The 26,682-nt window shown below is 45.7% G+C and overlaps 2 protein-coding genes across 14 annotated transcripts in view; one reads left to right on the forward strand and one right to left on the reverse strand.

Moving 5' to 3' along the window:
- The window catches only part of SRRD (SRR1 domain containing), an 8,074-nt gene extending 4,766 nt beyond the window's left edge, over nt 1–3,308 (reverse strand). Inside the window, exons 1-2 of the mRNA XM_055254068.2 lie at nt 3,076–3,308; nt 1,109–1,149 (exon numbers count right to left, since the gene is read on the reverse strand). Of these exons, the coding sequence (XP_055110043.1) occupies nt 1,109–1,149; nt 3,076–3,242 (208 nt within the window). The 5' untranslated portion in view covers nt 3,243–3,308. The remainder of the gene's footprint in view (nt 1–1,108; nt 1,150–3,075) is intronic.
- The window catches only part of HPS4 (HPS4 biogenesis of lysosomal organelles complex 3 subunit 2), a 30,861-nt gene continuing 7,448 nt past the window's right edge, over nt 3,270–26,682 (forward strand). The window contains exons 1-12 of one of the 13 annotated variants that reach the window (XM_055254058.2): nt 3,279–3,364; nt 4,865–5,385; nt 7,759–7,849; nt 9,974–10,117; nt 14,184–14,291; nt 14,705–14,821; nt 16,638–16,732; nt 18,865–18,937; nt 21,212–21,248; nt 21,368–21,421; nt 21,921–22,017; nt 22,646–23,555. In XM_055254058.2, the coding sequence (XP_055110033.2) occupies nt 5,345–5,385; nt 7,759–7,849; nt 9,974–10,117; nt 14,184–14,291; nt 14,705–14,821; nt 16,638–16,732; nt 18,865–18,937; nt 21,212–21,248; nt 21,368–21,421; nt 21,921–22,017; nt 22,646–23,555 (1,767 nt within the window). In that variant the 5' untranslated portion in view covers nt 3,279–3,364; nt 4,865–5,344. Of the gene's footprint in view, nt 3,716–4,221; nt 4,360–4,864; nt 5,386–7,758; nt 7,850–9,973; nt 10,118–14,183; nt 14,292–14,704; nt 14,822–16,637; nt 16,733–18,864; nt 18,938–21,211; nt 21,249–21,367; nt 21,422–21,707; nt 22,018–22,645; nt 23,556–26,682 lie in introns of those variants that run through there. The other 12 variants (XM_055254057.2, XM_063622704.1, XM_063622706.1 and 9 more) reach the window with 12 other exon arrangements.

A 26,682-nucleotide genomic window follows, 5' to 3' on the forward strand; every position in this document is an offset into this window, starting at 1 on the left:
AGGCCTAGGCAGGCAGATCACTTGAGGTCAGGAGTTTGAGACCAGTCTGGCCAACATGGTGAAACCCCATCTCCACAAAAATTAGCCAGGGGTAGTGGCGCACACCTGTAGTCCCAGCTACTCAGGAGGCTGAGGCAGGAGGATTGTTTGAACTCAGGAGGTGGAGATTGCAATGAGCAGAGATCACACCCCTGCACTTCAGCCTGGGTGACACAGTGAGACTCTGTCTCAAAAAAAAAAAAGAAAAAAAAAAAAAGAAAGCAGCAAAGACATCTTTAAACAAGACCCCAGGCCAGGAAAAATTGGCTCTTCAGGTCAATTTTGATAAAAGAATTGGTGAAAATTTTCTGGATAACTTGACAATAGATATCAAGTTGGTCACCGCCTTTCATTTAATTCCACTTTGGGGACTATATCCTAAGAAGATCATCCTAAGTTTGGTAAAAGCTTTATGCATAAAGTTGCTCATTGCAAAATTATGTATAATAACTTAAAAAGGCTGGTTGTGGTGGCTCATGCCTATAATCCCAGCACTTTGGGAAGCTGTAGGCAGGAGGATCACTTGAGCTCAGGAGGTACAGGCTGCAGTGAACTATGATTGCACCATTGTACTCCAGCCTAGGTGAAGAGTAAGACCCTGTCCTAAAATAATAACTGAAAAACAACGGAAGAAAACTAAATGTCCCACAATAAAAATGATACCTATGGTACGTCCACTCCATGCATAAATATTATGTTGCCACCCACACGCTATGTTCAGGAAGAGATTATCACTGCATGAGGAAAAGGCTACATTGTAATATCATGGAAAAGGAACAGGACAAATATAAATTTCAGCAATAATAATCACAACATTTATTGCCTTGTATACAGCATGCAAGAATTTAACTAAACAGTTTCAATTCTCAAAACTACAGGATATACACATCCCCATTTCACAGATAAAGAAACTGAGGGTCAGAATTAAGTGCCAAAAGACACACAGCTGTAAGAGGCAGGGGGCGTTAGAACCCAGCAAGTTATCCCACTGTGAAGCAAAATGTCCTCAAATGAGGACTGATTCTCTTTCCTGCCCCGCGATCCCTACCCTTGGCCAGGTGGTACCCACCTAGTGCTGAACTCCAGAAATCAGAGATAAACAGGTCCTTCCTGTTGAGAAAAAAAATGTCACAGTCATGTCCCACTCATTTCAGGGCTGCCCCAACAGTAACTTTCCTGATCATGATCCGAATGCATAGAGAATGAGGTGCCCTGCAATGCAGGGCCCACCCTTACCAAGTGATAGGAGGGGGATATATGTTGAATATGTCCAGAGCCAGAGCACATACTACTGGGGCTCAGAGACTGCAGGAGAGAGGATGCTGGAGGAGGTCCTTGATTCCCAGAGAGAGGTCTAGGTCTATTCTCGGTCTACAACAGAGCCTAGTATAGAATTGCAGCTCAATAAATGGTTAAGTGCTCAGAATTAGCCTTTCTGAGCTTTAGTTTCCTCATCTCTAAAATGGGGATAAAAATCATTCCCAACACGGAGGAGTTTAGAGGCATAAAATGGGTTAACATTCTTAGCACAGTGTCTGGCACATAGCAGGTACTCAATAAATGGTATTTGTTATTATAAATAGTTCTAAGGGGAAAGCAAAGAGACAAAACCAAGTGTCTGGGCTTTCTTTATTCAAGTCAACTGGTTTTACAGACCCAGAGCAAAACAAAGTCAACAGTGAATTAAAATGAACTGGATTTGAACTGACAAGCCACGGCCAGAGACAGTGATTATGGGGTTTAGAAAGGAGTACAGAGAATTGAAAGTCGGCCCAGAGGCTGCGGCACGTTTCTCACAGAGGTTAAAGGAGAGAGTTCTGATGTACACAGGAATGCTTTATGAACTGGCAAATGCATACATAGATAAGCGTGTAAAATGCTGGCCCAATCTCTACTCAGAGTGATGGTGACTGCACCACACTTGGGTGTTGGGAGAAGCAAGTAGCTCCTGGGGAATACTGAAGCAGTTGAGGAAATCGTGACAATGTCAAGGGATACGAAAAATGCCTTGAGTTTTCCAAACACCCAGGCACATTCACTCTCACTGGCACCCTCTGAGAGCTTAAAAAGAATCGCAAGTGCTTTTTATTTAGGCTCAGCCAATTGATCAGCAACTTTCTCTTCAGAGGTAAACTCTTGGGACATTACTGCCTCTTGACCCTAATTCTAGAGGAGAGGAGCACACAAAATTAATCTAATTTCTCCCCTTGTGATGGCCCTTCAGATGCTGATCTTAAGTGCTAACTAAAGCTGTTATTTATTAAGCCTAAACAGAACTGCAAATAAAGATAATAATACTAAATAACAATAATAGGTAACATTTATTGAGTGCTTCCTCTGTATTAGGCACTCTCTACGTACTTTCTAAGGTACGGAGCAAGGTATGGGAGAATCTGGGCTGGGATAAGCAACCAGCATAATGGAGAGCTGGAAGCACTGGTTTTTGTCACAAAGACCTGGGTTTGAAATCTGGTTCCATACATTTTCTTTGTCTCTTTGAGAATCAGTGAGCTACCAGGGTCCTAGCGTGCCTGCAATGTTTAACATAAAGTGTGTAGAATGATTAAGCTAATGTCAGGCACATAGCAACTGCCTGATGATAGCAATCACCTGTTCATGTTGCTGCCCTCGTGTTACCACCACCAATAATACCAACATCGGCATAATATTAATAGCAAACATTGGCACAGTGCTTTTCACGTGCCAGAAAATGGTTTCCGTTTCCTAATTCATTGAATCCTCAAAACAAACCTATGTATGTACTATTTTCATCCCCATCTCACAGATGAGAAAACTGAGGCACAGAGATTATAAATTGTTCAAGGTCATGCAGCTGTAAACGTAATAACAGGGAAGACAACCTTTAACTGAGCGCTTACTATAATCCAGATCTTTAATGAGCTCGTTACCTACGTTAAATCTTCACAATAACACCTGAAAGTGTGTGCATTATATCGCCACTCTACAGATGCGGAGACTGTGGCTCAGAATTGCCCACGGGCGCAAAGATTCCATCAGGGCCGACCCCGCACTCACTCAGCCTCCCAGATGCGACGAAGCACGACTCCGCTGTCAGACTCGAACTCCGCCTCGGGGCTTCGGGTCGCCGCCTCCCTCCGCCGCGGCCGTCTAGCCGCCGAGCGCCTCTTCCGCGGAGCCGCCGCCTGCCAGGATTCCAGCGCCGCAGCTGTGGCCGCAGCCATTGGTCTCTGACGTCAGCGGCGCGCGGCGCCCTCGGCACATCATCGCCGCGCGCCGGCTCGCCAAGAGCAGGAGGGGTAGGCAGGGCGGCGCGTGATTTGGGGCCTCTCTGCCGCGCGCGCAGGTACGGGGCCGAAGTCGCAGGTGCACAGCTGCCGCCCACATTTCTGGTCCAGAGTCCCGAACCCCGAGCACTGGGATACCTGGCTACTCCGGTGGGTGGGCGGTGCTCGGAGCGTGGGGATACCGAGGGGCGGGCCCCCAGCTTAGAGCGTGACCCGACCCTGCCTGATCCTTAGGCCTACGCCCACCATTTCCCAGTCCCCTAGAGCTGGGGCCAGACACCGCACAGCCCTAGTGCTGTTACCAATCGCTGCGTGCGCCCCGGGGGCTGTGCCCAGCAGCTTCCTGGCCCTTCTCCAGCCATTAGCGTCCGTTTTCCAGCCCTGCTGCCTCACTGAGGCCCCTTCCCCAGGTTGTTACTGTTACTTCCCAGGCTATCAGATCCTTTTCTGCTCACGTTCCGACGTCTGTCCCTACGCCAGGGCCATTATTGGTCTCTTCTGGACCTTTCAGAGATAAGAGAGGACCTCGGTAGTGTAGGGCCCAGTCCTCTGGGAACAAGGGATGGGGAGTTTTAGGCTGCTGTCCTTGGTTCCAGGAACAGAGATACCCCCTCCACAGGCACCCAAATATGCTCCATAGAATACAATGAGTATGCTCCTATGGAGGCCCAATCCAAAATATCTAGAGCTGAGAAGAGATAGAGATTTTACAGGCCGTCAAATATTCAATGGGAGTCGTCTCTAGAGACTTTTAACAAACCGTTTTTGTGTACCCACAGATTGCAGAATGGTGAGCAAGCATTTGAGACCATGTTGCTAGAGCATTAAGCTTGGAGAAAGTGACAGTAAGAATTAGACAGTAGTTTTGAAGTGACCAAGAGGTTGTCACATGGAAGAATTAGACCTTGTTTTGTGTTTTCCTGCAGAGCGTTAACCAGACTAGCCAGTGGGAGGCAGATGTAAAATCTGGAACGCAGATTTTAGTTTGTTTGAAGGAGAAATGTAACATAGTGAACCACGTATCTCTGGAGGGTGTAAAGCAGAGACAGCCAAGGTAATTTTTGGAAAAGAGTGCGGGAGAGTACAGTAAATGATGCCAGAGTTCCTTCCGACTCTGAAATTCCATGATACACTGAGCTGTCTTTCTCTCGTGGAAGTTCGGAAGCCATTTGATAAAGTTCTCTTGATTTTTTAGAAACTTGCCCCCCTCTGGAATTCTGCATGTTCGGGTTACTTTTGGACTGTCAAGATGACAGTTCCTTAATTTGGGTTCCATTATTACCACAGCAACTGGTTTATTTGTATAGCTGTCCACACCTAGAGCATTTTCACCCTGTCATTTGATTTTATCTTCCATGAAGCTTGTGGTGTGTTTCCCTTAACTGTTCGAGAAACTAAAGCCCTTACTCTGAAGTCTCTGCAAGCCTCCCTCTTTGATTTTGAAGCATGATTGTCACCCTCACAGAAAGCTCTTTTGAAATATACCATTGGTTTAATCCTGCTGGGTCACATGCTCTCTCACGAGTTTCTGAAATATCTATTCCTTGTGTTTATTTCAGAGCCAAGGCACTGATGTTTGAACTGGAAACTTCAAAACTTTTAATAAGAGTCTTCAGGATGGGTTTGAACTAGACAAGCTAGAAATTTCTTTAGAACACCAGCTCCAGCATGCATCTCCTATTTTTGGCTTTCCTGGAGAGGAGCTTGAAGAGGTGGTTCTGCAGACAGCCACAGTGACACTCAGGAAACCAGAGGAATGGATTTGAGTTTTCTGCTAAGATTCTCTTTGTTATGGTTTCTCCCTGAGTTGTAAGAGGCATAGAAATATACATGAAACTGAAGAACCTGCAAGGAAGGGAAGTGGCACTTTCCATGCTGAGTGAAAACTAACCAAGTGGCAGTTGTGACTGAAAACACTGAAACCTACCACGTCCAGATTCACTGGATTGGGGAATAGAGGAACGGTCACAGCTAGGAAGAAAGAAGTGATACTGGAAAAGAAAACCTAAATGAAGAGAATGAGGATGACTGCAAAGTAGATGGCCACCTCTACCTCCACAGAGACAAAGTCAGCCTCGTGGTGAGTAGCAAGGCCTGCCATGGCATAGCTTTTGCTGGGCTGTTGGATAGAGTTTTGGGGTTAATTGAAAATCCCCAGCCAGATTGTGTTAATTTTATTAACGTAACAATAAAAATGCCATTTTCCTCAGAGCAGCTGAATCAAGCATGTGAGCCATTTCTCTCTAAAGCTAACGTGTTTTAACCTTGTAAGCCTCTCCCAGTGTTTGAATAACTCTGGCATTGCTGGGAGATTGTAGAAAAGATAGCCACAGCCTGATCATGCAGCCAGCTTTGATGATAATGTGACTATTGTAGTCTTCAATTTGCAGAGATGAGGTATGCTTGCATTTGAGAATTACACCATGAGGAGAGGTTTGGCCAGACTGGGTATTGAAGGACATTACTCAATGTCTGTCTGAAACCCAGTTCCCTTCTCAACCCTAAATGCGTTGATCCTTTCCCATAATTAGGTTTAGCAAACATCAGTCATGGAGGAGATGAAGGTGAAAAGCAGGTTTAGCTAGAATTAGCAGGATTTAGTGACTGATTATTTATGTGGAAGTCAGAAAGATGGAGGGAGCAGTTCAAAATGACACCCAAGTTTTCTTTCGTGTGCCTGCACAAGCAGGGATGCTTTCACCAAGAGAACGTGGGGACAGGGGAGGATGGGGTGCACTTGGAGTTTCTGAGTTGGCTTTGAAACTTTTTTGAGGCTTTTTGATCTGAGCTTACCCTGCAGCCAGTTGTACATCCAGCCTTAGGTATTGGGAAAGTGGACAGTGCCAGAGACCAAGTTGGTGCTTTATTTATTTATTTATTTATTTATTTTTGAGACAGGGTCTTGCTCTATCCTCCAGGCCAGAGTGCAGTGGCATGATCTCAGGTCACTGTAGCCTTAATCCCCCAGGCTCAAGTGATCCTCCTACCTCAGCATCCCAAGTAACTGGGACCACAGGCACACCCCACCTTGCCTGGCTAATTTTGTCTATTTTTTGTGGAGATGGGGTTTCACCGTGTTGCCCAGGCTAGTCTCGAACTCCTGAGCTCAAGCAGTCCTCCTGCCTAGGCCTCTCAAAGTGCTGGAATTATAGGTATGAGCCACTGTGCCCAGCCAAGTTGGTACTTTTTCATCAGGAAGGCAGGGTGGGAGCCATGGAGGGAGGCCTCAGAGAGGGCATAGATCCAGGGAAGAGAGCAGATGACACATTGGTCCCATTGCTGCTTTATGCTGTAGCCTCATAAATGTGTTCTCAGAGACTTAGAAGTAAAACCGGTCCAGCCGGGCGCAGTGGCTCACGCCTGTAATTCCAGCACTTTGGGAGGCCAAGGCAGGATTGTTTGAGTCCAGAAATTTGAGACCAGCCTGGGCAATATAGTGAGACTCATTTCTACAAAAAATTTTTAAAAAAATAGCCGAGCATGGTAGCACACTCCTGTAGTCTCATCTACTTGGGAGGCTGAGGCGGGAGGATGGCTTGAGCCTGGGAGGTCGAGTTTGCACTGAACCGCAATTGCACCACTGCACTCCAGCCTACAGGGCTACAAAGTGAGACCCTGTAAAAACAAAACAAAACCGAGGCCTGGCCTTTGAGGTGTTTGTTTTATGGTCTTAAAGAGCTAATCAGATAATAACATTATGTAATATAGTTATACTGCAGTGTAGTTTGTAAGAGTCTTTGGGGAAGAACAGAGGGTCATGGAAATTCAGAACAAAGATATCTCTGGGCCGAGGGAATCAGGAGATGGTTAATGAGGAAGTGTGCTTGAGTGATACTTGGTGAGGTTTGGCATGGTAGAGAGGAGTTCAGAGTTTCTCTGTAAATTCTCATAGGCCCCTGTTTTTTCTCTGTTACGGACTTATGGACTCACTATCGTGCATTGAAACTGTGTTTGCTCAGCAACCGCGGAGCACATTGTGGGCCCTCAGTAAATGTTTAAGTGAATGCATGAATTCCTGGTAGAAGGGCTGTTTCTGGAAATCTTTGTGCTCAGCACTTATGAGGAGTGCATCTAATACATCTCTAATTTATTTTGTTATCAGAGCCTTAAAAGACAGTGTATCAGACCATGTGGTTGTATAGTTAAGGTTCAGTGTTTCAAATAAGAGCAGTCATTGTGGGCGCCTCGTTTTTTTTTTTTTCTATCTACTCATGTCTTCTCCAGCAGATGGTCTAACGGCTGGATAGAGGCATATTTTTAGTTTGAATTTCCTGCGCTTACAGAACGGTTTTATCTAATTTGTAGCTACTGGGGTTCGTTCTTCTCTGGGGCCACCTGAAGGCTTTCAAACACAGTAATGAGCCCTCCTTGGGCTGGGAAATAGGAAGCTGTGTTTTAAATGCCGTGATCACCGGATTAAAGGAAACATGGCTCCATTCTGTTCTCTTGCCAGGTGGAATTATTTTTTTCTTTATGATGGTTCCAAGGTAAAGGAAGAAGGCGATCCAACAAGAGCTGGCATTTGTTACTTTTATCCTTCCCAGGTAAGCCACACAACATTTTATTGTTCAGTGAGGATCCCAGTGCCTCCAAGTGGTGACTTTTCAAAAGTATAGGGTTTACATTAGGACAGTTTGGCTAATCCAGACAATGACACTTCTACTGTCTTATTCTTAGTTGTACTATTTCTTGTTGTTCTGGTCTTAAAATTTCCAGGCAGCTCAGCATTTTCATCGTCTTTAGCTTTCTATTTCCATCATGATTTTTGTCTGCCTCCCTCTACCCCCGATTTTTTGATCAGCTCGGTTTTTAAAAGTTAGCGTTCGACTGGGCACGGTGGCTTACGCCTGCAATCCCAGCTCTTTGGGAGGCTGAGGTGGATGGGTCACCTGAGGTCAGGAGTTCAAGACCAGCCTGGCCAGCATGATGAAACCCTGTCTCTACTAAAAATCCCAAAATTAGCTGGGCGTGGTGGCATGCTCCTGTAATCCCAGCTACTTGGGAGGCTGAGGCACGAGAATAGCTTGAATCCGGGAGGCAGAGGTTGCAGTGAGCAGAGACCGCACCATTGCACTCCAGCCTGGGCAACAAGAGTGAAACTCCATCTCAAAAAAAATAAATAAATAAGTTTGTATTCAAACATATACAAAAACAGAGGCAAGTATCATGAACCCTCATATGCCATCAGTAGCTTCAACAATTATCAATACTTTGCCAATTTTTTTTTTTTTTTTTTTTGAGACGGAGTCTCACTCTGTCGCCCAGGGTGGAGTGCAGTGGTGTGATCTCTGCTCACTGCATGCTCCACCTCCCAGGTTCATGCCATTCTCCTGCCTCAACCTCCCGAGTAGTTGGCACTACAGGCGCCCGCTACCACGCCCAGCTAATTTTTGTGTTTTTTGTAGAGACGGGGTTTTACCATGTTAGCCAGGATGGTCTCGATCTCCTGACCTCGTGATCCACCCGCCTCAGCCTCCCAAAGTGCTGGGATTACAGGCGTGAGCCACCGCGCCCAGCAATACTTTGCCAGTTTTATATGACCTGTCTGAACCTCCTCTTCTCTCTCTTTTTTTTTTCCTGGAGCAAATTCTAGATGTTGCGTCATCTCACCAGTATCAAGCAACATCTGTAACTGAAAAGGGCATTATTTTGAACATTACCACACCTAACGAAAGTTACAGTAATTAGTAACAGTAATTCCTTAATACTACCTGATACCCAGACTGTATTCAAATTTTGCCTTAGTGTCTTGGATTTTACTTATTCTGCTCTTCCTTCCATGCACCCATACTTCCATCCTTCTATTTCTTTTTCTTTTTCTTAATAAGGATCCAAACAGCATCCACACATTCTATCTGGTTATTTTGTATTTTAAGTCCTTTTCATAACAGTCCTCACCCAGCCACTCATCTTTTCCCCCCTCCTCTATGCCATTGAATTATTGAAGAAACCAGGTCATATGTGTGGTAGAGTGTTAGAATGTCCCACACTCTAGATTTGGCTGATTTGTTCCTCATGGTGGTGTCATTTAATGTCTCCTATCCACTGTATTTCCTTTACATTAGTAGTAAGATCTAGAGTCTTGGTTAGGTTCAAGCTCAGTTTTCTAGGTAAGAATTCTTCATGGGTGGTGTGTACATTTCCTGTGCATCCCATACTGTCTGGCTGTCCTGTGCTTTAGTTAAGGCTAAGGTTGATTAGGAGATTCTGTATATTCCCTCCTGTGACTGTGCTCTGACATGGATAGTTGGGGTTAATCTGCGTCACTCTGGCCACTCTGTGTGGGGGATTTGAGTAGGAGTGACAGGCTCATGCTTCTGCTAAGCATATGCCTATAATCCTAGCAACAGAAATGCAGTTCTGTGCAATCATCTCATGTGTTCCTGCTGGGTGTTCTCTTAGGGTTCAGTCCTCTCAGATAGGGGTTGGCAAACTTTGTAAAGGGCCAGACGGTAAATATTTTAGGCTTTGCAAGGCACGTAAGGTCTCAATCACGTGTTCTTCTTTATTGTAACCTTTAAAAAGTGTAGAAACCATTCTTAGCTTACAGGCCATAGGAAAACAGGCAACAGACTGGATTTGGCTTGCAGGCTTTAGTATGCTGTAAGAAATGACTTAAGAGTTCAGGAATTTCAGCTTCCTACCTGGAATGTGCTCCTTTCCCACAGACCGTGCTTGACCAACAGGAGTTGCTTTGTGGACAGATTGCTGGAGTTGTCCGCTGCGTTTCTGACATTTCTGACTCTCCTCCTACTCTTGTTCGTCTGAGAAAACTGAAGTTTGCCATAAAAGTTGATGGAGATTACCTTTGGGTAAGTTGAATGACGGAATCAGTGCTGAAGTGTTGCAATGATAAGTTTAGGAAGTTATGTTGTTTCTGAGTCTTGAATTTAGAATTATCTGCACCCCCCAACCTCATCCATGTACTGTGTTTAGTAATCACCCTCGCTTCCTGTGGTACTCTCTGCAGGTTCTCATCATCGAGTGCTTTCCAAAACATTTCTAACATATCCTGCATTGCACACAGCTGGTTTCTCCTTTCCTTTCAAAGACTTAGGCCAACTTATGGAAATTCTGTTTACTCTGTGTTGTAAATTGAGTTTTTATCATCATCTTTTCTTCTCCATGCTCTCTACACTTACTGGGTAAGTGACCCAGAGAAAACACTGATAGATATGTGTTAGGTTTCAGAGAACCCATTTTAAAAAAAAAAAAAAGAATATTGCTTGAGTCCAGGAGTTTGATATCAGCCTGGGCAACATAGTAACACCCCCGTCTCTACAAAAAAAATTAAAAAATTAACCAGGTGTGGTGGCTCATGCCTGTGGTCTTAGCTACTGGGGAGGCTGAGGGGAGGATTGCTTGAGCTTAGGAGTTTTAGGCTGCAGGGAGCCATGATTGCCACTGCACTCTAGCCTAGGCAACAGAGTGAGACCCTGTCTTAAAAAAAAAAAAAAAAAGAATAAAAATCATTCCTTTACATTCTAATAGTAGCATATAATCTAAAGTGCTATTTCCCATGGCTACATTTATTTTAAGGCTTCCTGAGGTAAAGGGATGCTTAAGTGTGGGATGCTATATTCACCTTTGTAGTATTATTTCCAACATTTTATTATGAAAATTTTTAAAAGTACTGAAGAGTTGAATTTTACAGTGAATACTCATATACCTCCTCAATTCTACAATTAGCATTTTATTATAGTTGTTTTATTACCTATCTATTCATTCCTTTATGCCCCCCATTAATTCAAATTATTTTTATTTTATTTTATTGAGACAGGGTCTCAATCTGTTGCCCAGGCTACAGTGCCGAGGTGTGACCTTGGTTTACTGCAACCTCCACCTCCCAGGCTCAAACGATCCTCCCACCTCAGCCTCCTGAGTTGCTGGGACCACAGGCATGCACCACCATGCCCAGCTAATTTTTAAAATTTTTTCTAGAGGCAGAGTTTCACCATGCTGCCCAGGCTGGTTTTGAACTCCTCAGCTCAAGGAATTCTCCCGCCTTGGCCTCCCAAAGTGCTGGGATTACAGGCGCGAAACACTGTAACCCAGCCCCAGATTATTTTGTTACAATTTTCAAAGTAAGTTGCACACATTAGTGTACTCTCCATGCAGATACTCTATCATGCATATCATCAACTAAAATTTAATGTTTGGGGCCGAGCGCTGTGGCTCAGGCCTGTAATCCCAGCACTTTGGGAGGCCAAGATGGTCGGATCACCTGAGGTCAGGAGTTCAAGACCAGCCTGACCAACATAGATAAACCCTGTCTGTACTAAAAATACAAAATTAGCCGGGTGTGGTGGCACGTGCCTGTAATCCCAGCTACTTGGGAGGCTGAGGCAGGGGACTCGCTTGAACCCAGGAGGCAGAGGTTGCAGTGAGCTGAGATCGCGCCATTGCACTCATTCCATCCTGGGCAACAAAAGCGAAACCATCTCAAAAAAAAAAAAGTTTAATGTTTGTTTGTGGTTACATGCCTTACAGGCGTCTGTCTTGCCACTTAACACTTGTGAAATTCGTTCATATTGTTGCATCTATCAGCGTTCATTCCATTTTATTATCAAACAGTATTCTGTTGTCTGAATATATCACAATCTGTTCTTCTTTTAATGGACATCTGAACTGTGTCCAGTTGGGGATATTAAGGATAAGGCTTCTGGAAACATTCCTATACAAGTATTTTGGTGAACACATGTTTTCATCTCTCCTGGGTAAATATCCAGTCCTGGAACTGCTGGGTCATAGAGTAGGTGTATGTTGGATTTTATAGGAAACTGTTAGACCTTTTCCTTTAGTGGTTGTACCATTTTACATTCCTACCAAGAATGTATGAGAATTCCAGTTACTCCACATCCTCATCAGCATTGAGATTGACAGTCTGTTCATCTTAGCCATTCTGCTGGATGTGCAGTGGTATGTTATTGTGGTTTTAGTCTTCACTTCCCTGATGACTAATGATAGTGAGGCCTTTTCATGTGCTTAATGACCACTTGAATATCTTCCTTTGTGAAGTGTCCATTCAAAGCCCTGCCCATTTTTTAAATTGGGTTTTATTTTTTTAATTGAATTGTAGTTCATTTTATGTCCTAGATACCAGTTCTTTGTCAGATACATCTTTTTAAAATAATTTCTCCCAGTTTGTAGCATGCCTATTAATTTTCTTGTTGTCTTTTGATGAGCAGAAATTTTTCATTTTAATGAAGTCTAACTTATCAATTTTATCTTTTTATGGTTATTGCTGTCTGTGTCTCACCTGAAAAAACCACTGCCTACTCTATTGGAGGAGATAGTCTCCCTTTTTAATTTTTGTAAGAATTTGATAGTTTTAGCTTTTAAATTTAGATCTGTAATCCACTTTGGGTTAATATTCGTGAATGGTGTGAATAGAGGTCAAGGATCTTTTTTTTTTTTTTTCCCACCTGGATAACCAGTTCTTCCAGCATCATTGTTGAAAACATTTTCCTTTCCCTATTGGATTTCCCTTTGGTTCTTTTGCCAAAGATCAGATGACCATTTAAGCGTGGGTCTATTTCTGGACTCTCTTCGGCTTTTCCACAGATCTGTTTGAAGATTCTGTGTGAGTACCACACTGTCTTGATTTCTATAGCTTTATAGTAAGTCTTGAAACCAGATAGTATAAGTCCTCCAACCTTATTCTTTCTCAAGATAGCTTTGGATATTTCAGGTTCTTTGTGTTTTCATTGTACAATCAGTTTGTCGGTTTCTGAAGAAAAGCTGGTGGGATTATTATTGGAATTGCATTCGGTCTGTTCATCAATTGGAAGAATTGAACACTTCTTACATGCCAGACTGTTGTAAGCTCTTGGATTACATGTGAGAACAAAGCAAAGATCCTTGTGCTACTGTAGCTTACATTCAGAGGGAATTTTTGTTTATTTGTTTTCTGTCAGGGTTTACTAGTTTAAATATCTGATGATTCCCTTGGGACAGATTCCTAGAGGCAGAATTACTACATCAAGTAATAGGAACTTTTTCAGGCTCTTTAAACATATGACCAGATTACTTTCTAACTCAGCAAGTACTTTTTTTTTTGAGACAGAGTCTCGCTCTTTTGCCAGGCTAGAGTGCAGTGGCACAATCTCGGCTCACTGCAACCTCTGCCTTCCAGGTTCAAGCGATTCTCCTGCCTCAGCCTCCTGAGTAGCTGGGACTACAGGCATCCGCCACCACGCTCAGTATTTTTAGTAGAGATGGGGTTTCACCATGTTAGTCAGGATGGTCTCGATCTCTTGACCTCGTGATCCACTTGTCTCAACCTCCCAAAGTGGTGGGATTACAGGCGTGAGCCACCGCGCCCGGCCAAGTATTAATCTTCTGTGGAACTAACCACTAGGCTCAGCATTTTGGAGATCTAGGACTGGGAAGATCGCGGTCAGTTCTTGCTCTCAAAGCACTCTATCCAGCTGGAGAGACATGATGGCCATTCATGAAGGAGTTTGAGTCCTGTCTGTTGTTTGTAATGGAATCCAGATTAAACATCCACTGTCCAAATAACAGTCCTAACAATGCAAGGGTCAGAAAAAAGGTCAGCATTATTGGCTCGAGGTAATAGAACAGACCTCATGGAGATACTGAAATCGGTGGTGGGCACTGAAGGTTATGAGTAAGTTCTGGGGAAATGAACAATAAGGAATAGGACATTTGGGATTGGACAACATGAACTGAGGTACAGAACTTACTTGTCCGTGGAGATTAACTTGGCCAGAATGGAGGGTGTGGACTCACGGACAATAGAAGATCAATTTCGATGGGCCAGTGAAGTCAGATAATTGAGAGCCCTGGATGCCAGGATTCTGGGCTTGGACTCAAAGAGAAGGAAAATGCTTGTCTTCCTGGTTTCTCTCTTTACAGGTGCTGGGCTGTGCTGTGGAGCTCCCTGATGTCAGCTGCAATCGGTTTCTGGATCAGCTAATTGGATTCTTTAGTTTTTACAATGGACCTGTTTCCTTAGCTTATGAGGTACGAGTATGGGATTGAGGAGTCTTACATTGGGCCTCTTTATAAAAACCGATATTGCCAGAATGCAGCACTTACTCTGGGGTCTTGTATACTTCATATAAACACATTGTGTCTGGGGACAAGGTCAGGAGCTCTTGGAGCCCCCTCATATGCCTTTGGGCCTAGTGGCATAGGTCACATTTATTCCAAATGTTTATCCCCATCTCCTTCCTGGGATGTTTAGAAAGCGCAGGCCCTGCTTGCCACCCCCATGCGGCAGGCGACGTGGATCTGTGATAGGGTAGGTTTAAAACAGGTCCTCCCTTCCGGTCAGTTTCCTGTGTGAGGAGCAATTTTTGAGGTAGTTGGGACTCTGGCCAAAGAGTCTGTCCCTCAAAATCTCAGATATTGACCTGAGGCTCTTTCTGTTTTAGAACTGTTCTCAGGAAGAACTGAGCACGGAGTGGGACACCTTCATCGAACAAATTCTGAAAAACACCAGTGATCTGCATAAGATTTTCAATTCCCTCTGGAACTTGGACCAAACTAAAGTAACATTTTCATCCTCCTCATTCATTTTGTATGTAAGACTAGGGCTTCTGGATACTTATTTTAATATTCCTGAAGTGAACTATATCTGGAAAAGTGAGTAGAATGTCACTTCTGAGGCAGGGCCATGACACAGCAGGTCACCTCTCAGCCTCATTTCCCTCATCCAAAGAATGGTGTCAGCATACCTGCCTTCTAGAACCAGTTTTTTTTGTTTGTTTGTTTGTTTGTTTTTTTGTTTTTTTTTTTTGAGACGGAGTCTCGCTCTGTCGCCCAGGCTGGAGTGCAGTGGCGCAATCTCAGCTCACTGCAAGCTCCTCCTCCCGAGTTCACGCCATTCTCCCGCCTCAGCCTCCGAGTAGCTGGGACTACAGGCGCCCGCCACCACGCCCGGCTAATTTTTTGTATTTTTAGTAGAGACAGGGTTTCACCGTGGTCTCGATCTCCTGACCTCGTGATCCGCCCGTCTCGGCCTCCCAAAGTGCTGGGATTACAAGCGTGAGCCACCGCGCCCGGCCCTCTTCTAGAACTGTTTTGATGATCAAGTGAAGCAGTACCTCAAATGATACCAAGTAAATGCTCAGTAAAGGGAATTATTATTTTATTCATGCCTCTGGAGTGTTGAACTCAGTAATCTGAAGGCCGCCTCTCTTGATATTCATATCATATGATCTGGTTATTCTCAGCATCAAAAATGCCCAGCATGAACATTTCAAAAACAAGGTTGCTGTCTTTGAGAGAGAATGGTTGGCAACTGTTTTTGTATCTCTGAGCCGCTCCGTTTGCGGTTGGCACTCAGTGAAACCTAGGTTGCTTGTGTGGCTGGCCTGACCACCTGTGCTGCCCCATTAAGAGCCAGCTACCTGAGCCCTGACTCACAGCCCTCTCCTGTGTCTCACTGTGATAGTAAATAGTGTCCCTATAGCAGGGGTGTGGTGCTGTGACTCAGCCTTCACAGAGCATGACTCCACCAGACATGGGGAAGGGTTTTCCCTGCTCCAGTCTGGAAAACTTCCTGTAGCTGGCCCCAAAGCTTTATAGAATGGCTGGCTGGGACGGCACAGTCTTGAGGCTATGAAGAATAAACTTCTTAATGTGTCAGCAGCTCCGGAGGCTCCATTAACACTAGTTCTAACAGCTGGTGGATACTTGCTGGTTCTAGCTGGCAGGTGGAAGTCTGAGGAGGCTGCTGGTTATTGCTGGCTCTTCCTGACCAGGTCCAGATGCTTTTGTTGTATTTTTAGGGACTTCTAGGCCCCTGACTCCATACAAGGAATTTGGAACTGAGGCATATTTCCCCGAGTGAAAGAGCATGATGTTTTCATTTTATGTGATGGAATAGAGTCATGGAACCTGGTTCAGACATCAAGCCACCTGTATCACCATGGGGATTGTGCTTCAGAAGGAAGGTGGAGGATAGGGTAGGTGGGTTTGACCTGGTACCATGACATGTATTTATAGGATACACCCTCCTCTTCTGCTGCCGTCAGGTCTTAGCATTCTCAGGGTAGATAGGGTCTCCCAGGCCATCTACTCTGACCCCTTTGAATAGCCATATGCCGTATTTGCTGCACCTTCTAGCTTCTGGACAGGCCTCCTTGTTCTAAGAATTTGGCATTTAGTGGTGTCAGCAGTTCTGAGTATAGAGAGGTAGAATAGTCCCAAGCCGTGGCACAGCTTTCGCTGTGTGACGCATTCTCCTTTTCCAGGCTTTGAGCTACACCCTGTCCAGCTGTTCTGTACAGCCCTTTCCCCTTTTCTCCCTTCCTGATTGTGAGCATGCTGATGGGTGGGCATGATGCCTCTTGCCCTGCACAGGTAGAGCCCCTGTTGTTGCTGAAGGCAGCCCGCATTCTGCAGACCTGCCAGCGCTCGCCTCACATTCTCGCTGGCTGCATCCTCTATAAAGGACTGTGAGTAACTCCAGACCCCTCTCCTCCAGCCCCATTCCCCTGCTGCACAACTGACCATCAGCCACCTCCAGATCACAGTGGGGAGCCCAATCTCTGGCCAGTTCCAAGTGGGCTGGTTTGGCAAGTATCAGGTAGTTTAGATTTGACTTAGTTTAGAAAGACAGGTGTGTACCTGTCTTTGAGCAAAGCGGAGAAATTGGAAATAGTTGTGTTCAGAAAAGAGTTAAGAATGTACAAGGAATCCCTATAATTCTCAGTATGGGGCATGCTGGAATAGTTGTCAGTTTGCAAAATGCTAATGCAGAGTCCCCAGCATTGCCAGCAGCCAGCACTGTAAGTCAAGAGGCATGGAAGGGGCCTGCTGTGGCCCTCCTCCTGCTGCCCAGAGACCCTGGTGTGCTTGCCTCAGCTCAGCTCTGCAAAGCAGCCTTACAGGCCCTTATCCAGCTGCCTTCCAGCCTCTTGGCTGGGCCTGTGTCTTGGTTGGCCTCTGAGAATTCACTGCACTTCTTCATGTAGTTGGAGGGCTTCTTCGTGAATCTGAGTGCCCAAGAGCCACTCTAGGTCATCTAAGGCCTCTCTCCTCATGGAGGGTTTGCTGTCACAGCCCAGGGCAGGCAGGGCCATTGTGCTGTGCCGGGAGCTTCCTGAGGAGCAGGTGACTACTGTGCAACTGGAGAAGCACTCAGGCTCTTGCAGGGGCCCTTGGGCCAGACAGGCTGGGCCCCAGATCCTACCTTCTTTTGCCAGCCATGTGGCCTTGGGCAAGTTGCTTAGCCTCAATTTTCTCTTCTGGGAAATAGACCTCCCTTGTGAAGAATGAAATGAGATGACGGATGCGGAAGAACCGAGCATAGACCCTGGTGGGCTTTGCACTCTTCTTCCTTGCCCCGGTTCTTATCATGGTGGTTCTGAATCAGCTGTGGGACTTCCAAGTTCGTCAGCGACATACCCACCAAAGAGAGTATTTTTTTCCCCTTTTCTCATTTTGCATTTCTTGAATGTATATATATATATATATATATTTTTCTTTTCTTTTTTGTAGGGACGAGGTCTTGCTATGTTGCCCAGGCTGGTCTCAAACACCTGGCTTCAAGGCGATCCTCAGCTTCCCAAACTGCTTGGATTATAGGCATGAGCCACTGCACCCAGCCTGTATTTAAATTATACAGCTAATACATGAATACATTTTCACTGTAAACAAATCAATCAATAGAGGAACACACAGAGCACAATTTAAAAGCCCCCCTTCTTTCTTCACTGTTTTTTTTCTTTGTTTGTTTGTTTGTTTTTGAGACACAGTCTTGCTTTGTTGCCCAGGCTGTAGTGCAGTGGCATAAACACAGCTTACTATAGCCTTGACCTCTTGGACTCAAGTGATCCTCCCACCTCAGCCTCCCATGTAGCTGGGACAACAAGCACTTGCTACTACACCTGGCCAAGTGTTTGATTTTTTTTTTTTTTTTTTTTTTGTGGAAATGGGGTCTCACTATGTTGTTCATGGAGGTCTCAAACTCCTAAGCTCAAGTTATTCTCCCACCTCAGCCTCCCAAAGTGCTGTGATTATAGGAGTAAGCCACTGTGCCCAGCCTCTCCCCTCACTCTTAACCTGTCCTCACCACTGGCAGTTTGGTGGGCATCTTGCTCTTTCTGTGTGTTTGTCCCCACCGGTACATGTATGCATATATTGATTTTGTTTATTTTGGTATCTCCTTAAATAGGATCACATGGTTTCTCAGTGCATACAGTGAAGATTTCTTTACCAGTTCATATGGGTCCACCTCATTCTTATGAGGGCTGCACACATTTTGGGATTCTGGCTGTGTTGTGCTTTACTCTCTTGTTGATGAACATTTTGATGGTTTACTCATTTTTTAATTGTTTTTACCATTCTCCCTGTAATGAATATTCTTACGCACACATCTTGGTACAAGCTGAGTCAAAGGGTTTGGATATTTTAAATGTTGGTAGGAACTGCCAGAGTGCCCTCTGTAAGGGTTTTACCAGTTGAAACTCTCACCAGCCAAGTCCCCAAGATCCTCGTCAACACGGGCTGTTAGGCACCTTTAAAATTCAGAGTGTTTTGGTGTATTTCTTCTCATGGTGTTCTTGTTCTGTGTGTGACCTCCTAGGATTGTCAGTACCCAGCTCCCGCCCTCCCTCACCGCCAAGGTCCTGCTTCACCGAACAGCACCTCAGGAGCAGGTATTGTAAAGTCCACCCACCTGGCTGGACGGCATGCCCCAGAGCACCGGTCACCAAGCCTGTGGCTGGAGGGATCAGGAGCAGAGGCCGCGGAGCAGTTGTTTCACTTGGTCTTGTCAGGACCCCGAGTCCTCCAGTGTCATTCTCCTCAATAGTGAAGCCATTGGCCAGGCTGAAAGAAAATGTTTTCTTCCACAAGCTAGGCCTGGATAGTTGTTTTTTCTTCAAACCAAGTAAATCTGTGAGAATTCGACTTCCCATAAGAATTCGATGTCTCTTTATGTCAAAGAGATGTTAGACTTTTCAGAGACAGACTGTAAAGGATGTGTCTTTAGAAAGATTTAGGGGGTCGGGCACAGTGGTTCACACCTGTAATCCCAGCACTTTGGGTGGCTGAGGCGGGCAGATCACTTGAGGTCAGAAGTTCAAGACCAGCCTGGCCAACATGATGAAACCCCATCTGTATTTAAAGTACAAAAATTAGCTGGGTGTGGTGGTGCACACCTGTAAATCCCAGCTACTTGGGAGGCTGAGGCAGGAGAATTGCTTGAACCTGGCAGGCAGAGGTTGAGGTGAGCCGAGATCGCGCCACTGCACTCCAGCCTGGGTAGCAAGAGTGAGACTCTGTCTCAAAAAATAAAAATTAAAATAAGGAAAACAAACTCTTCTAAAATACTTCCATTTTATATTTATTTAATTGTTTTTATATTGAAAAAAAAGTCATGCATACTCATTGAGAATAAAATTGCCCATCTTTGAACTGTACAGGGATAACCACTGCCAGCATCTGGCATATCTCCTTCTAGTCCTTTTTTTGTTTTGTGTATGAAGCTGTGGTTTCCAGTGGCTCTCTTTTTACACGTATTAGATAAGCAGGCATGTAAAATGCTGGTGGGGCTCTATTCAGCCTCCTCAGCCACTGTTGCTATAGGTGTCAATTTGAGCAGCCTTTCTGGGAAACACTTGGATAATGAGAACGTTAAGGATGCCCTTTATTTTTTTCCTAATAATTTGACTTCTAGGAATGTATCTTAAGGAAATAATGTAATTGCTGCAAAAAATTTATACTCAAAACTTGATCACAACAAGCTTTATGAAGGTGAAAAATCAGACAAAACTTGAATGCTTAAGGTAGGAGGTGGCAAATTATGGCCTGTGGGCCACCTGCCTACAAATGAAGTCTTATTTGGCTGCTTTTGAGCTATAATAACAGAGCCGAGTAGGTGGGACAGAGACCATATGCCCTGCAAACCCAAAAATATTTACTGTCTCGTCTTTGGCACAGAAAGTTTACTAATTACTGGTCTAAGGTAAGTAAATGATTAATTTACTCAGATCATTTAAACCTTCATAAAATTTTAATCAGCCGTTTAAAATGGCGAAAGATGTTTTAATGGCAGGAATTGCGTGTTACTGTTTTAAGCAGAAATATGGAATTTTATATAGTGTGGTCTGAAAAGTATAAAAAATGCATAGGCTTAAGGAAAAAATACCCAATATTAATAGCACTAGCTTGGGGGTGAGGGATTGTATGTGATTTTTTTTTTTCAATGCTTTGTCTAGGGTAAATTGAGGTTAGGCTTAGTAATCTAAAACATGAATTTTTAAAAAATCATCAAAAAAGAAAGAACACCATATCATTCTAAGATTGAAAGTCATTTTGGCTAGAAGAGCAGTTCTTGTTTGGTTTTGTTTTGTTTTGGTGGGTTCTTTTGGAACCCTCAGATTGAGATAAGAGATGTTTTCATTTTTGAGAAAATAATCAGGTTTCAGGCCCTGATTGTGAACCAGAACAAACAAGAGATCTGGTATAGCATTTTGTTTAGGTCAAATCCTTTATAGTGAGAGTCACAGTACTTTGACATTTTTATTATAATGGAATTTATGTGAATTCTACATCGGGGCTGTGGCAGATGTGACTGTATTCTAGAATACGAGTTCCCCAAAGGTGTAAAAGAGAACACGAATCCTCAGTTTTGTTCCCAGAAGGGAGAGAGACTGAGAAAATCAGAACGTAGAGTGTGACGTGAGTTTGGGTGGAGCTGCTGCCTTGCAGCCTGTGTGGGCCCAGGTTCTTGCTTCATCCCAGCCATAGTGGGAGCCAGCAGCTTGGGGGAGCTTCTGTTCCATCTGCTTGGCTCTTAGCATGTGGTTGGGACAAGCTTTCTGGGCCTGGCTAAGTTTCATGAACAGATGGCACAGCAAATTCCTGATGGTTAGGTCAAGAGGAGAATGTGGTGCCCAGCGCCAACTTCTGTGTGTGTTTGTTTCCAGAGACTCCCAACGGGAGGGGATGCCCCACAGGAACATGGTAAGTAGTGAGGCACATGGTTGCCTCTTGAGAATGGCAGTCTTTTGTGCCACCTATCCCTGTACAAGTTATGTGAAGGGCCGAGCCATCTGCATGTTTATTTCCTCTGCTCATAATAGGAAAATGGATGTCATGGAGCTTCAAGAATCGAGTTACCCACCAGAACCCTAATGGTAAAGCTATGATTTTAGGCATGCTGTCACATCCCTGCTTTCAGACCCTCCTTAACTTCATACTGTGAGACTGCTCGGTCAAGTGCCAGGAGATTGTGATTGGGAGAGGGTAAGACAAACAGCGACTGCCAGAAAGACCTTTTGCAGGATGTGGAGGCGTCCTCAGGAGAGTTATTTCGATTTATTCTGAAGCCTGAGTTGGAGCAGATCCCTTTCTTAGCTTATATCTTCTTCTTGTAAAAGTGCTTTTCAACTTTTCTCTCCCGAACATCTTCCTTCTCCAAAGCTAGGAGTCATGTTGCCTGCAGGGACTCTTTCCTTACTGGGCCCAGGAGTTCAAGCTGCAGTTTGGCAACCTGTGTCCTGGCTGAGGAATGCACTCACAGCACCCCTTTCCGAGCCCGCATGTGGGTTGGATGCATCACGCCAGTGCAACTATTGCCCGTCTGCCCTCTCTGGCTCGGGGGAAAGCCCTGTTCATGTTGCTTTGCAATTCCAGGAGCGGCATTGCCCCCGAATGTCCAGATTATCCCTGTTTTTGTGACCAAAGAGGAAGCCATTAGTCTCCACGAGTTCCCAGTGGAACAGATGACAAGGTAAGGGAGTGCACAGAGAGTTAACCTTACACCACACCTGAGGGACCCCATCGCGTGATTGGTTGAAAAACAAATCTCTGATACATCCCATCCTTCCTTAATTCCATCTTCGCCACGCCCTGCCTTGTAAGGGAGCATCTGGATCTTGAGTTCGTTAAGAAACAGAGTGGCATAGTGAGATGACATTGGCTTTCACATCCCAGATCTCTTACTTATACCAGTATGGGACCTTGGGCAAGTCCATTCCCTGCCTGAGCCTCAGTTTTTTCATCTGAAAAGTAGACACAATAGTATCCCTTTCATGAGTTCATTGTGACACTTGAAAATAGTATATGTACAGCACCTAGTACAGGGCCTGATGGCGTAGGAGACCTTCCAAATGTGGGTCAGTCTTATTCAGTGGGCTCTGCCATTTTCAGTAGGTGAGCCTGGTGTCACTACGTGAAGCTGTGAAGGCCAGATGTTGCTGTATTTTTACTCCTGTGATTTAACTCTGGTGGCCTCTTAGGCTCTGTGGCCTCAGGCACCCCCTTGTCCTTGATGCCTGTGCTTTACTCCTCACTGTGGAAGGGCACTTGCCCTGCAGTCTGTCGACGTGCCCCTTCCTCACATCTCTCTTGTTTGCCAGGTCTCTAGCATCTCCAGCAGGACTCCAGGATGGTTCAGCCCAGCACCATCCAAAGGGTGGGAGCACATCTGCCCTGAAAGAAAACGCCACTGGCCATGTGGAATCCATGGCCTGGACCACCCCAGAGCCCACATCCCCTGATGAAGCTTGTCCAGATGGCAGGAAGGCGAACGGATGCTTGTCTGGCCATGATCTGGAGAGCATCAGGCCCGCAGGACTGCACAACACTGCCAGGGGTGAGGTTCTTGGCCTCAGCTGCTCCCTGGGGAAGGAACTAGTCTTTCTCCAAGAAGAACTCGACTTGTCTGAAATCCACATTCCAGAGGCTCAGGAAGTGGGAACGGCCTCAGGTCATTTTGCCTTCCTACATGTGCCTGTTCCAGATGGCAGGGCTCCTTACTGCAAGCCATCTCTCAGCACCTCCAGCAGCCTGGAACCCACGCCTCCTGAGGACACAGCCGTCAGCAGCCTGCGCCGTCCCTCTGCTCCTGAGATGCTCACCCAGCATGGAGCCCAAGAGCAGCTCGAAGACCATCCTGGCCATAGCAGCCAAGCCCCCATTCCTAGAGCAGACCCTCTCCCCAGAGGGACCCGCAGGCCCTTGTTACTGCCTCGCTTAGATCCAGGGCAGAGAGGAAACAAGCTTTCCATGGAGGAACAAGGCCTGGATCAGGATGTTGATGGGGTCTGTGAAAGCCACGCAGCCCCTGGTCTGGAATGCAGTTCAGGCTCAGCAAACTCTCAGGGTGCTGGCCCCTCTGCAGATGGAATCAGCTCCAGGCTGACACCAGCAGAGTCCTGCATGGGGCTCGTGAGGATGAATCTCTACACTCACTGCGTCAAGGGGCTGGTGCTGTCGCTGCTGGCTGAGGAGCCGCTGCTGGGAGACAGCGCAGCCATAGAGCAAGTGGTGAGTGTCCTCAGACCTTCCCCTGCCCCTCTGCGGCCTCTGCTGATCTCCTAGGCTTCCCTCACAGCACTGTGCCGACACCCAGGGAAGGGATAAAGGCTCAGCCCTCAGTTGTGTGACCCTGGGCAAGACATTCTTGTTTAGACGATGGAGGTAGTACCTCCCTCTGGGTTTTTGTGAGGGGTAAGAGTGAGTCAAGCACATAGCACTGGTGGTGCATTGGCATCCAACAAGTGTTGGTTCTCTTCTTCCATTGCTTCTAGTTTTGCAGAGCGCAGGCCTTGGAGGAAGGGAAGGCCTGAGATGGAATCCTGGCCCTTGTCCTCTAGCTGTGTGAACTTGCCCACAGACCTTTGTCCCCTTGAGCCTTGGCTAACTCCTCAGTCCTATAGGGGTGGTGGTAGACCCTCCTGTTCCAGATGCAGTGAGATAATGCAGGCAGAGACTGCACGCATACGTGCACGGTCACTGTTGTGCCACCCCTGCTCATGGCCTCATTTCCTAGCCTGGACAGCTCTAGGTTCCGTGTCGGCTGGAGACTCCTCTGCAGTGTGTCATAGCCTGGGTTGGGAGTTCCCCGGAAACCCAGTGTTTCCCTCCATAGCCCCAGCATCGTACCTGATCTGAAGCTCCTTCCTAGAAGGCTGGGACGTCTGAAATCCTACCTGGTTCTGGAGGGCTCTTAAACTATTCCAGCCCCTTCCCCGTTTAGAGGCTTAGAGTGGTAAACTGACCTTCCCTGGGACCCACGCTGGAGATTCGGTTGCTATAGTAACAGCCTTGCTTTAGTAGGCAGGGAAAGTGGTAGCAGCAAGAACAGCAGGTTGAAATTGCTGCAGGGTAAATGGTGTCTTGGGGCTTTCCTTGTTTTTATTCTTAAATGTGTATTATTCTAAGCTGATCTGACTATCATGCAGGGCTTGTGACCCTCCATAAATGAGCTAGTCACCTTGAAATACAGAAGAAAAGATAAGACTGCACAGCAGCTTCCCTGCACAGAGCTCCTGGCAAGAGAATGCTCTCTGGAGCTGTCAGGCTTCTCTGTCCCCTTTCCACAGACCCTGGATCACTGAGTTACGGCTCATTTGCTTCCTGTATCTCCATTCACCATAGCTAGGAGTGACTATCGGTCTCCTTCTTATAGCAATGCAGGGAGTTGTGGCTGCAGTGTTAAACGCCTCATCTCCCTGCCGATGCCTTGGTTTTCATGGTCTATTCTGCACAGTGTCGAGCCTTAGAAATGTCATTTTGAAGGGCCCAGTGCTTGAATGCTATAAAGTGGATATAATACCTTTCTTTTTACCTTCCCCCACAAAAAGGAAAAAATAGCCCAGGCTGCTCTTTGAGATGTATTCTGCACCAACTATATGCGAAATACTTTGCATCTCTTGTTTTAGCCAAGCCTTAGAACAGTTCTGGGAAGGAGGCATTGTAACTCCCATTTTACCAGTAAGAAAACAGCCTCATTGAGATGAAAAGACCTCCTGCAAGTGGCAGGTCCAGAATTCTTGCTTGTTTCTGGTTCCCCACCCCAGCCTCTCTGTCCCCCGACTGCCCTGCCCTTGCGGTGATAGCTGGGAAGCTGAAGAAAGGGGGTCAGTGTCCTGCCTTCTGTGGGTTGTGCTCTATGGCCATATCCCCTGGTTTGTCAAGGTCTATCCATGCTGTTATGACATCAGCCTCCATGGGCTTCTGTGGAAAGCAGGGTTTGATGCTGGCTAGGCCTTGGGAAATAGACTGCAGTTTTATGGAAGGAAAAAAAGCTAATATTTTCTTTTTTTTTTTTTTTTTTGAGTTGGAGTTTCGCTCTTGTTGCCCAGGCTGGAGTGCAAGGGCGTGATCTCGGCTCACTGCAACTTCCGCCTCCCCGATTCAAGCAGTTCTCCTACCTCAACTTCCTGAGTAGCTGGGATTACAGGCACGTGCCACCAGGCCTGGCTAATTTTGTATTTTTAGTAGGGATGGGGTTTCTCCATGTTGGTCAGGCTGGTCTCAAACTCCTGACCTCAGGTAATCTGCCCACCTCAGCCTCCCAAAGTGCTGGGATTATAGGCATGATTGCATCCAGCCCTGAAAAGCTAATCTTTTCTAGTATGGAGTGACTAACTTTGATCAGCCCACTGGTTTGAGAGTGGGTTTGTTAATCAGACCCAAAGGATTTCTGTTTTATAATCTGGAAGAGGTGTTTGATTGCCTTTTTGTCCCAGACTAGCCTTGAAAATACTTTATCTGATTTCCCTACAGCCCCTCTGCTACTGTCTAGAAAAACCAAATACCCCCAGTTATGGTGAGCACACCCCTTTTGCAAGGGCTCCTTAATGATGTTACATACTGCCAAGCTGCCCTTGTGTCATTTGGCTGTCTTGTCTTTGGGTGGATCAGCTTCCGCAGGGAGTGGGGGTAGGGTGAGGGGCAGCAGGGCTTGGGATGGTGGAAGGAGCTGTGGGTGGAGCAGCCAGGAGGGTTGGGGTTGGGGCTGGAATTCCCTCAGAGGGAGTGGAATAGGCTCACACCAGGGGGCAGCATAGAGCCACTGATAGTCCATTACTCAAACCCCAAGATAATCTCATTGACCTTCAAACACAGTGATCAGATTAATTATTTATCACTACAATAGGACATAGAGCTTCTGTGTACAGTACATGAGGCTTGAAGTTAGTGTGAGAGTGTTGCCATAAAACATTTTATGAAAAAACACCTTCCCCCAACTGGGAAACCGGTATCTCTAAGTGAATGTGTGTTCCATGCATTGCTCCTTCTGCACGCTGTGTCACACACTGACATTTGTGCCACTTGCTTTCGTGTGCACTAGAAGTCAGAGGACCCAGGAATTAGCCTCAGCTCTGCGTCGCCTAGGGCTGTTGTGAAGATCACATTATGTAGCAGTATATATCGGGGGCTGGCAAACGTTTTATCTAAAGGACCAGAAAGCAAATATTTTCAGCTTTGCACAGCTTTTCAGCTCTGCTGTTGTAGTACAAAAACAGCCATAGACAGTATATAAATGGTATGACTGTATTCCAGTAATTATTTATGGACATGGAATTGGAACTTCATATAATTTGCGCATGTTACAATATTATTCTTTTGACTTTTTTCCCCAACCATGTAAAAAAATATAAAAACC

Source organism: Symphalangus syndactylus, chromosome 18 (genome assembly GCF_028878055.3).
Source record: "Symphalangus syndactylus isolate Jambi chromosome 18, NHGRI_mSymSyn1-v2.1_pri, whole genome shotgun sequence".
NCBI lineage: Eukaryota > Metazoa > Chordata > Mammalia > Primates > Hylobatidae > Symphalangus > Symphalangus syndactylus.